This window comes from Uloborus diversus, chromosome 2 (genome assembly GCF_026930045.1).
Source record: "Uloborus diversus isolate 005 chromosome 2, Udiv.v.3.1, whole genome shotgun sequence".
In the NCBI taxonomy this organism is placed as follows: Eukaryota; Metazoa; Arthropoda; class Arachnida; order Araneae; family Uloboridae; genus Uloborus; species Uloborus diversus.
Window position 1 is genome coordinate 54,416,195 of NC_072732.1, and position 12,554 is coordinate 54,428,748.

Below are 12,554 nucleotides of genomic sequence, written 5' to 3' on the forward strand. Positions count from 1 at the left end.
CCGTAGGAGTTACAAAAATGCTTATGATAAATGTTTTACAACTTCCGCGATAGAGAAATAGGACCCCGAAGCGATACAGAAAAGACTGTATTACTGTGATTCATATTACAAATATCGGAAATTTAAAAATTACCTCCAATTCAACTGGAATCTAACAAAATGACACAAAAACCGGTTTTGCCATCTCATATTTGTTTCCATAGCCTCTATTTCGGCAATATATCACCAAATCATCGTAAGTCTCATACGCTATATTAGTTTTGCATTGAAAGAAGTAATTAATAGCCACAAAAAATGAGCAAATGGGCATTTTAGAACACCCGATCGAAAACAAAAAGGGAAGTGCACAACAGGAACGTACTCACATCCCACATGCGAAAATTTAACCTTCAACAGCTTACCATTTTTGAGTTATGACTTATGAGAGATATATACGTACATCCAGCCGCAAGAAGCAACGCAATAATTAACTTGTTTGGTACTTGAATGCAGTATTAAAAACTCTTTCAGGGGTAAATAAAATAGAAATTCATACTGAAATTTAAGTAAATAATTTTATATAAAAGCAGTAACTCCCTTTACTTCGTGTTAAAAAGTAAATCAGCAAAGGTCTTTTTTTTTTCGAAAACATCGGCCAGTTCCATCGGCTTTTCGATGTTTTTTAAGGCCGATGGGCCGATGTTTCCTGCAAGTTAGCATCGGCCGCCGATGCCGATGCCGATGGCTAAATTGTTGAACCATCGGCGCCGATGCATCGGCCTGAGGGGGGGGGGGGCCTGATCGGGTCGAGTCCTACTGAAATCATCATTTTTGAGACCGTTTAATTAAGTAAGATGATTAGATCACACGGTTTTCTGACATGAGTCTAAAACTACACCACGTAGAGCATAATTACAGCTCTTGCTCAAAGTTATTGACTCAGGCGTTACAGAGTAATTGACCTAAGACTTTGATTCTTGTTGTTTCAAATTATCAACTTTGAGGCCTCGTAATTAAAAAAGTTGATTCGTTACCATGGATTTCTAACCCGAACCATAAACTACACCACTCGCACTATAACTACAGCTGTGTCCCAAAGTTGTTGACCCGTTGCGATCAAAGTTATTAACCTCTAAACTTGGCCATTTTAAAAAAATCATCGACTTTGAGACCGTTTAACTACTAAAGCCAAGAGAAACGCAAGCTATTTTATATTTTTCTTAGTACTATACTGTGGTGAATAGTTAATCATATACTTATTTCCGAGGGTTACTCACGGCTTTAGCATATATACGGGGACAAACAAGGCAAAAATAGTTTAAGAAATTGCATTTTCAATTGACCTTTGCCCTCAAAGCCGTAAGTGAGTCAAAAAATATTTATACTAGAATGTACCTAGTATCAAGCAGTATCCTTATTCAAAAGAATTGGCTTGGTTCACTCATTGCTTTTGAAGCAAAGCAATCATATATTTACCCTTTTTTTTTCATGACCTTAAACTTTGACCCCTACTCAAGGACAAACAAATCAGTTGTTTAAAAAAAAGAAACTTCACTTTTTCTTATCATAGCGCCACTAACACATCCTAAAATTTTTTGACTCTAAAGTCTAAAAAATCGTTTGGCTTTGTTTGTCAGTTATATAACGAAATAAAGGAAGTACGTCAAACAAATGTCCATAAAATCAATATTTTCATTTGTAAATAGAATGCATTCATACTAGGTGAACAAAAGAAATAAGCCACTTGAAAATGACCTGAAAACTGGAGAAAAACTATAATGCCTTGCTTTTCTGTCATTTTACTAAAAACCGGAAAACTTTTACAAAACGCTGAGAAATTCACCATACATGATAAAGGAAATACCTAGTAAATGATTATAATGTCACTTACTTCAAAAGATTAATAGGATTTCAATAACTTTAAATCGCTTCCAACCAGTAACCTCCGAGTTATTGAATGATCCAACTATATCTTTGTTCAAGTTTGCCAACTTTGTTTCCAAAATAAAGAGTAAAAAACCAATTTCATTACCTTGACAAGGAGAGTACTGGGCCTTCTATTTCCTTTTCTAGATCAAGTATACTAAAAATATTAAATGGTCACATATATGGCTTAACGTTACCCTAAGTGACTGTACTTCAATAACTTACTGAAATAATTTGAACTTTTCCTTCTAGGGATGTGAGCGCTTTGAGTGCTGCAGCAAAACTTCACACCTTAATCATAGATCACAACCTCCTCTCATCCAGCAAGAACTTTCCAAGATTATATTCTCTCAGTGTACTCTGGGTGAACCACAATCTAATCTCGGATTTGCACGATTTCATACCAGGACTGGCTCGTCGGTGTCCGGCAATCCGGCATTTAAGCCTCATGGGCAATGAAGCTTGTGCTAATGCACTGACTGGTGCATCCGAACAAGATCAGACCCGATACAGGTGAGTACGGAAGCCATTTGTTTTACGTTTCGCTTGGAAATTTTGCAATGCTTCTGGGTAATTATCCGGATTACTACACATCGCTTTCAAGAAGATATTTTGTCTCGTAATCAGAAACAGAATATTAGGTGTACCAGCTTCAAATCATTAGGAGATGTGATTTAAAATTGAGCTGAAGTGCAGCAACAATATAGAATCTGTTTAAGAAAATCTTTAACATAAAAATAGTTAAAGTACTTGGAAAAAAAAAAAAAAAAAAAAACTCCCCTAAAAAATGTACTACTTTTCGAAAATAAAACTAATAATTACATTGAATTTAATAATATTTTAAAGAAATATAATTAAGTGTTAGAAAAATTAGTACCAATTATTATAACTTCATGGCTTCTTTAGCCAGTTTGAGTGCTAATGCCATCAATCAAAGTGGGACATATCTTTCGTTTGTGATAGTTAATTTGAGTTATTTAATGTCCCTTTGGCCATTTTTATTGATAAAAAAAAGTTTCTTTCTTAAAATTGCAAACAGAATAAGTTTAGAATCATTATTTCATTCTATGCGTGTTTTGAAATGTTCTGTATGATTATCTTTTCTGTATGATTATACTTGTTTTTTTAAGGCATATCTGTTCACTCTATTACACTGTGTTTATAACAGCTGGGCTAGAGTATTTTTAAACCATTATAAATTACTTACGTATGTAAGAGTACAAATCACTGATACTACATAAATAATTGGAGAATCAGTAACAACTGATCAATTAGTGGCAGTTATTACAATGGGGTTGTTTCCATCAGTCAAAAGCACTACTTTTAGTCACTGAAATTGATAGAAAGAGCAAAAAAAAAAAAAAAAAAGGAGCAAGGAAAATCTTTTATTTTCAAAACGTTTAATTTTTAATTAATTTTTTAAAGTGTCCAATTTTTCAAACAAGGCGTGGTATTTATGACGTCACAAGTGATGAACTTTGGCCCTACTTCACTGGCACGTTGAAAGTTAACGTTTGCTGTCTACCGCGTTTCCAGTTTATGATAATTCAAAAGCAAAGAAAATATTGCGTTCTATGCTTGATATCAACCGCATCATTGCCACTACATATGAGTAAAGAATGGAATTAAATATTGCGATCTGCGCTAATGGCATCAGTGAATGGCATCTCATCACTTGCGATGTCATGTGCAGAAGCGTAAAAAAGGAAATTAAATCTGCGTACCGAAAAAAATAACTTTTAAAAATATTACACTTTGTTAAATTACTGAAAACATGGTGAAATCCTATGTTTTTAAGCACGCTCTTTCAGAGAAAATTGCTTTTAAAATTTCGGAAACGGCCTCATTGATTAACGAAATTCGAAAGTGTGGGGCATGATTTGTATCTACTATTTCCATGAGAATAACTCCGATAAACTATTACTATAGCATAGAACACGAAGTTTTACGTACACGAAGTATGTGTTTTATTTACTCAAAAGTACTTTTGAAGTAAATAAAACCTTTTACACCTTTTAAATTATACGGTTGGTTTGGTTAGTTGGATGTGGATTTATTGAAACAAGAACCATATTTTGATGTACAACATTTAGTTAACATTTAGCTTGAGTCTACATTTAGTTATGGTCTTTGTTCGGTAGAGAAAAAAGTTTTGCCAGAAACGAGTTTTCGGTATCACGTTGTCAAAAACTTTAAAAATGTAGACTAAACTTGACAGAACAAAGCGAATCGGAGGTGAGTAGAGTACTGCAAGACATAGAATAAGGCCATTCTTATCTTGTGGATTTCAAATGGGAGCCTTTTCTCCATCTCTTCTTTCTTTATTTTTTTTTAAAGAAGAAAATGTAATTCCCCACGTTCCAGCCATTGAGCCATTGAACTTTCTTTTGTTTTAATTGTTACATTTTTTTATACGAAATTTCAATGTCTAATATTTTTCTCAAGGGAAAATAAAAACAGTTCTGTGATATTCAGTGCCTTTTCGCACTAGAATTTCAGCAAACTACTGGGCTTCACATTCAAATGCTGACAAATATAATTCCCGGATGAAAAAAAAAGGTTCTTTCTCTTTGCATGTGAATTATTTATTTACTTTTTTTAATTGTTGATTTTTTTCCAATCGATGAAATTTTGTTCATAGTTCAAATTTCCATGATTTCCAGAAAAACAGGATTAAACGAACATTTTTACAAACATTTAAATCGGTGAAATATATTGTAAATGTTGTAAATTTTAAATAAATGAGTATTTTCATTATTTTCGTCATTTAAAAGCGTTATCATACTGTCTTGTAGGTTAGAAAATATTCAACTGAACTCACAGGAATAAAATGCATAAATCTCACTCAATGAAAATTTCGGACAAGTGTATTGTCCGGTATTGTTCCAACATTCTCATATAAATATTACTTTTCAATTCTCACGTTCGTGTTCCTTAGGGGCCATTGATTAATTACGTAAGGGTCCCGAGGGGGAGGGGGTTGGAAAAATCTCTACATACATTTACATTTGGGGGGGGGGGGTTCAAACCCATTCTTGGTACGTAATATTTTCCAAGCCGATATTTTACATTAGAAATCGTGCGGTCAAGTGGTTTGGAAGGGATCATCACGTATTAGGAGGAGCTGTTTTTACTTGTTTTGCAAAGAATGCATAGCGTAAAATATAATAAAAGAATCGCGCTACGTTTCATTTTTAATTAGTATTGCATCAAAAATATATAGAAAAAATGTCGAAAATGCATTCAGTCTAGATTCCAACATTTTAGTAAATATTTCTTTACACAAAATGTTTAATTTAATAATACTGAATTTAATAACTATTTCAGTGATGTAAGATTCGTTAATTTTATTATTTTGAAAAATGAAATGGAATCTTACGTAAGAATAGGGGGAGGGGGTTTGAAAAATCTTACGCACCCTTACATGGGAGGAGGGGAGTCAAAAATTGCCAAAATTATCCTTACGTAATTAATGAATGATCTCTTATCTTAAATTTTGCCATTCAAATGACATGTACAGTACATTGAAGCCTAAGCAAAGTTAGAGCGAAGCAGAAGAATTTCCTAGAAGCAAAATGCTTTCTAGAAAACTCTAGCTTTCAAAAGAAACAGGTGTATTGCTCGCCAGCAAAAAAAAAAAAAAAATGCGGTTTCATCAAGAGAAGTTTTTGTGATAGCGGCATTCGTGTGAGCATCTCTTGTCACTCTGTCTGCACCATTTTGCTCAGAAAATATGAAGAAAGCATCCGCAACATACATCTTGAAGAGCTCTGTCGACACTATTGGTTTTTTTTCTTCTAAATTTTGACTCGGGAGCTTGCTTTAAATAGTAATTATTTCTACCAACATGAGCATCAGTACCGGAAAACAGCGAGAATTTCCCTGCTATGCAAAAATGTCTTGATTCTTGGGGGGTTTTTTTCCTTAAACTTTTGGCGGATATAGCCCGAGAAACAGAAAACCATGCGTATTGTCTAATATAATCATAACCCTAAGTGCATTTTTTTACAGATACATTTAGCTGTCTTCAAATCCTCAATCATGGTTACCCACTCAAAGGTTTTAAAGATCTTGTAATTTTGCGCATTGGTTAATCAGTATGCCATTATCGACAACATACTGGTGAATATTAAAGTTTTTTTTTTTAAACTTTCGACGGATATAGCCTGAGAAACAGAAACCATGTGTGTTGTCTAAAATAATCATAACCCTAAGTGCAGTTTTTTTAAAGATACATTTAGCTGTCTTCACATCCTCAATCATGGTCACCCACTCAAAGGTTTAAAGATCTTGTAATTTTACGCATTGACTAACCAGTATGAAATTAACGACTACATACTGGTAAATATTAAAGTTTTTTTTGTGCATGTATCCCGTGGAGTGTCCGTCCTTTAATTCCACAAAAACTCTTTTTCAAATTAAAAACCTAAATAACCTTGCATCGAGCAGTTATGCCATAATAAAATATTCTAGTATGGATTTCTTGTTTCTTGTAGCAAAATTAGCATGATATAATAAATGCTAGTAAATAACATTTTGTAGTATTTGTGTAGTAAGCATATAATCTTGAGAAATGAAATTAATAAATATTAAGACAAAAGTCAAAATTGGTACAGCTATTGGTATATAGTTCCGCTCACGTGCTATTACACAGAAGCAAATTTCAAAGTTAACTTAAATTTCAAAGTGATGTAAATTGTTTTAAAAAGTATTTATTTTTTTTTTTGAGAGAGAGAGATAAAGAGAGCGAGACGTTATGCAGAATTCAACTAGTCGGCTAAAATGTCATTTCTTTCCATTTCTGTGAGTATTCGTAACCAAGACATCGACGAGGGAAATTACATTTCTTGCCAAAAGAACAAAAATTCGAGAAAGGGAAGTGCTTTTCATTCAATGGAAAATTCTTCTACTCCTACCATGTGTTCATTGTAAATGTACCTTTTGCAATTATTTACACTTGTTTTATATTAATGTATTTAACATCAGCTCTATTTTATCTTTCAATATTTAATTCAATTATCCTCTGCGTTATTTATTTGCTTCTTGGTATGACAACGTTAAAAAAATATAGAAGAGTTGGAACGTTTTTATAAAATGTGGAAGGTGTTTCTTGTTCATTGGTGGGGAAGAATATTATTTTACGATGTGCATATAGTTATGAAATTAAGTGTATTTTTTTTATATAAAAACTAATAGCCTGGACTTTAGAGACTTCCGAAGAAGACACACTCCAAGTGTTTTTATTTATTTATTTAAACCCCATCAATCACCACCGTACCAACCCCGGTGAGGGTTTAACTGGATGTGGTGACTGGGGGGAACAGAACAGATCACGAGCGACACTCGCTGGAACAATTTTGATAATTACAAAAACCAATAACAATAATAAGATAACAAACAATAAAAAGAACTAATATACAAGTGAAGAAGCTAAATAAGACTGGGATGGCTGGTAAATACAATGTAAACGGCAATTTTGAAAGTTTTTAGGCTGGATATTTAAAGTCATCTGCTTGAGTTATGAGAAGCGACATTATTTTATGGATATTCTTGCGAGTAACTGGATGAGAAAGAATGTGTGAAATATTTTTGGAGAAAGAAAAGTTGTAATTATAAGTGCAATGGAAAGAGCTGGTTAGAGGACAGTTGAATATGTAATGTTCAGGAGTTCCAGGTTCACTGCATACACATAATGGTGAGCTAATTAACTTAAATCTGTGTAGATACGATGGAAATGGTCCATGTGCACTGAGAAATTGTACTTCTACTGGATGTTTGCAGCGTTGTTTTAGTTTTACTTTTGGCAGGAAGTCATGAACTCTCCGACCAGTTTCTGCAGTGTCCCAGATTTCCTGCCAATTTTGAAGAAGTTCAGACCAGAGGAGATATTTGATGAAAGATTTTGGCAGAGGAATTTTATAGATGTGTAAGAGTCATTTTTTTTTTTATCGGTTTTAACTAAAAAGTCGGCTTGTTCATTGCCGAAGTGTCCCATATGAGCTCTAATCCAGTTTAGTTTTACATTTGGGTTTTCTCTGCAGAGAGTTTGAATGTCTCTGACCAACTTTGAGGTATGTATCGGGTCCATTATCGATTTGAAAGAAAACATACTATCTGAGAATATTGTAGGGCTCGCGATAATATTTTTTGATGCGATATAGTGTAAAGCGTGAACTAGTATGTTGTGGCCATTACGAAACTTTCTTCTATATTTTTCTTTTTATTTTCTGATCCCTCCCCATGCTTGACGAGGAAGCAATATTCCCATTAAAAACAAAATTACACATGCAAAAACTTGACGACCATCCCAATGTCTGAATTATTGCAAAATCAAAGCAAAGAGCGAAAATTGAAAGTTATTTTAAAAGCCTTGCTTGAATTGATTACAAATACTTTATTTGTTAACAAACATAAGATGGCAACAGTTAAAAATTTTAAATCATTGAGATAATATTTCCGATCATTTCCATACAATTAAAATCACGTAAAAAACGCAGACGACAATCTATTACGATTTATCTTTCTTATTGTTGCATTAATAAAACTATTTTTATTCGCAAAAAAAAAAAAAAAAAAAAAATCAACACCTCTTGGAGCGATTGGCATCAAAATTGAACCAAAGCCTGTTTACATATGGATTCACATATATTCCAAATTTCAACCAGAACGTAGCATTACTTCTTGAGATAGGGCACTCACAATGGAAAAAAAGAACGGGCGATTGCGCTACCCCCTTTTTAGCTGTTGACACCAAAATTAAATCAGCTCTTATATCCACTAAGTGCTACTTGCCGATAAATTTTTCTTTCATTCCGTTCATTATTTCTTGAGATACAGCAGACACAATTGACGACAAAAAACGTTCTATAGCTCAACCCCCGTTTGAGTTATTGACACCAAAATTGAATCAGCACCTGTTCCTGTTAATGGCAACATATGGACGAAATTTTGTTTGATTCCGCCCGTTACTTCCTGAGGAATAGCAAGCACGCGTAACTCAAAAAACGTCCCATTGCTCCACCTCCCTTGGAGGAATTCGCGCCAAAAACCAATGGGCACAAGTTCACATAGCGGCACATATGTGTACCAAATTTCGTTCGATTTCATGCGGTAGTTTTTGCTGTAGAGCGGCCACAAAAAACTGGTCACACACAGACGTGACACACGGGCACACACACACACAGACAGACAGACATTTTCCAAAAATAGTCGAAATGGACTCAGTACACCTCAAAACGTTCGGATCCGTCAAAATTCGAAATTCGAAAATTTGCACGAATCCAATTCCTTCTTCTATATATTAGACATAGAAGAAAGTATAAATGGAGAAAAGTTCAGCTTGAAAAACTGAATTATTTACAGTTAGTTTGGCTGACCAATCGTAGACAACCTGATTATTGGAGATGTGGGTGAATGCTGATGCTGTTCCATCACATATTTTCGAACCGTCCGTGAAAATTCCTGTATGAAGTATTGAAATATTAGGTTCTTCTAGACTAATATACGGAATTGCACACTGTAATTTTGGATGTTCTGTCCATTTTTGGCTGGCTTCTTCAAAGCTATTAGATGAGAAAGTATTATTTGGTGATATTTGAATTGTGGTTTTCCTGATAAATATATTTCCCAAAGCTAATTTTCGATGAACTGTAAGAACAGTTGGTGGGATACCCGCAAGAACATGCAAAGTGGTATGAGCTGATGTGTTATATGCTCCTAAGACAACAAGGAGGAAATGACGTTGAATAGTTCCTAATTCCTTCAGATCTTTCTGCTTCAAAAATTGACCCCATACTGCGACTCCATAAAGAATTGAAGGTTCTATTACTGTTTGGTTTAGCAATCTGCGTAGTTGAATATTTGCTCCCCAAGATTTTCCAGAGATGCATTGTAGCTTACTCAGAAGAGGAATTTATTTTTTATGGATTTTTTCCAAGTGTGCTGAGCTTTTTATCCAGCCTGACTCCAAGATAATCAATTTCTTTGTACCTTTTCATGAAATTGTCGCCAATTTTTATGATGGGCTGTCGAACGTAGTTTCTAGGTTTAGAAAGAAATAGGGATTTTGTTTTCTCCGGACAAGCTTGTAACTGATTTTCTTAGAGCCAAACGTGCAGTCTTCTAAGTGCTTCATTGGCTGAGGACTCGAGTTCATTCCAAGTTGAGGTTGACACTACAAAGATGATGTCATCTGCAAATGCTTGTATATGGACGTTTTCAGGCCATGAAATGTCAAGTAATGGTGCTAAAACAAGGTTCCAAAGTTCTGGGCCACTACAAGACCCTTGCGGACATCCTTTGGATGGGTTTGCGTTCACCAAAGTGGAACCTGAAAAGATTGTAATATTTCTTCCTGATAAAAAAAAACTCTTGTATAATTCATAAACACCACTTTCGCACTTTGAACGAAGGAGTTTCTGCAATATCGATGTCCATGTTATGTTGTCAAAGGCTCCAATTACATCGATTGAAATCAATAGGGTCAGCCTGTCATTATTTATGCAGTTGTAAATTTTATCAAAAAGATTTTGTAAAGCATTCTCCGTAGAGCTTCCAGTTGTGAATCCAAATTGATGAGGACTATTGAGACCGGAGCTATAAAGATGGTACTGTAATCTGTTAAGAACAAGCTTTTCTAGAATTTTTGATAAAACGGGAAGTATAATGTGATTGGCCTGTATGATGTAAATAATTTAAGTGGTTTGCCATGTTTGTGGAATAGAAGAAGTACACCCTGTTTCAGAGCTTTAGGAAAGTATGGAAATTGAAGGCAGGCATTAAAGAAATTCAGCAATAGATCGGGAAAAACAGAGTGAACATAACTCCAAATATAGGAATCAAGGCCGTCATAACCTGGGGCTTTATTTTTTGGCAGTTGTTTCATCGCAAAATTTACTTCCTGCGATGTGAATGCTGGAGACTCTGGTAAAGTGACTGAATGGTCATTGGCTCTAATATCATCTGATGCCGGAGGGAAGAAATGATTTATGAGAGACTTCAAAAACATTTCTTCAGAGTCATTGAATCCCATTCTTTCTTGCAGTATTGATGGCAGAACAACTGTCTTGAAAGCTATTTTGTACGGTTTTGCATAAGGAGTTGTCATGTTAGTGCAAAACTTTTTCCAGACGTCTTTGCGAGTTTTTCGGATAGTTTACACTCCAAGTGTTATAAATGCATTAAAGTTTACATGCGGCAGTAAGACGTTCGTTATTTCCAAACATACCATACTCACTACATCCAACATTTGACTACGCTATGCAATCCATAGCCTTAATACAGGTGGGAATGTATCCGCTTTATGAAAATTATTAGTTTCCAGCTGAAAATTAGAGGAATACAATCGGCAACTTCTTGTAATCAGTCTCAACAGAAAATCCAGTATCACTACTCGGGTACTTATTCAGGCAACTGGAACATTTTATCTGAATTGAAGTGTTTCAAACGTGTTTCCAATGTGTACTGGGAATTTGCAGTGTACTCCTGCCCAGTGATGTTCCCATCAATGTTTCTGAGGGCATACTCCCAGTTCTCCATTGCGCGCAATACGTATATGCGATCATATTCATGATGTACCGTTTCCACCTCTTGTGTAAAGACGACAAGAGAATGCATGGTCTTTTAGAGACGTTTAATCAACATATCAATATTTACAGCTATATTACAAATTACAGATTATTTAATGTTACAAAGATATTTTGAACTGCGTCAGCCACTCCGCGACTCACCAGCATCTTTGCTCTACGAGTCTCCCCTCTTGAACTATTTACTTTCTCTTATATACGGGGATTCGTTTGGCGGGGAATGCACCTCTGTTTACAACAGTCAGACGATGTTGACAAAATGCGTTAAGATCTTTTCCTTCTGCTGTCTGTGGTTTTCAACCGCGTTGACAAGATGGCTGAAAAATGTTCCCTATAGTGTCACAGACATCATATCACACCAAACGGAGAAAGTTTATGTGCACAACAAATGTCCAGCTTCGGATAGAATTCAGCTATTCTGAAGATCTAATTTCGAACATTTCTCAGAAAAGGGGAGCAAAAACCGTATTTACGTGTGGTCTTATACTTATCCAGCTCCCATACTGGTGACAGATATAAAACACCCGCGTAACATGTTTTTCTTACGATGAGTGTGGTCTGGAAAAGAATTTCTAGACCGACCCCACACATTGAATCAAAATAGCAAACAAGTGGAGGAATCGCATCGGTATAATGATATGTCATAATATGAAAATTTTTGAAACTTGAGGGTACACGTTATACGTCTGAAAAATGTTTGAGAGTATACGGCGCATATGGAGTATACTCTATTGGAACACCACTGCTCCTGCCTTAAAACAGATGAGGGTTTTCCAACCATTTGCGCTAGTTATCGCCAATATTTTAAACTAGAAAGTCGCTCGTCAAGGTATGACGGGGGAAAATTGCTTCTACATTTCAAGGAAGCAATTATATGTTTGGTGATATTTTGATAGTTGAAATTTCAACCCTAACTCCAGTGGATGAACCCTAAACTCCAGTGGATAGCGTTAAGTGCTGACCATTCTTTCGTTTCTTCATTCCCCTGAAATGGCACAGTCTTACCAGTAAAACAGTTAAGTTACCGGTTCGAGTTCAGCCTTGTCACAATAAAACCTTTCCCTG

General features: G+C 35.1%; 1 protein-coding gene across 1 annotated transcript in view; it reads left to right on the forward strand.

The window, feature by feature from the left end:
• LOC129216319 (leucine-rich melanocyte differentiation-associated protein-like) overlaps window positions 1–12,554 on the forward strand; it is a 154,512-nt gene that overhangs the window by 18,963 nt on the left and 122,995 nt on the right. The window contains exon 2 of the mRNA XM_054850529.1: window positions 2,158–2,418. Coding sequence (XP_054706504.1) covers window positions 2,158–2,418 — 261 coding nt within the window. The remainder of the gene's footprint in view (window positions 1–2,157; window positions 2,419–12,554) is intronic.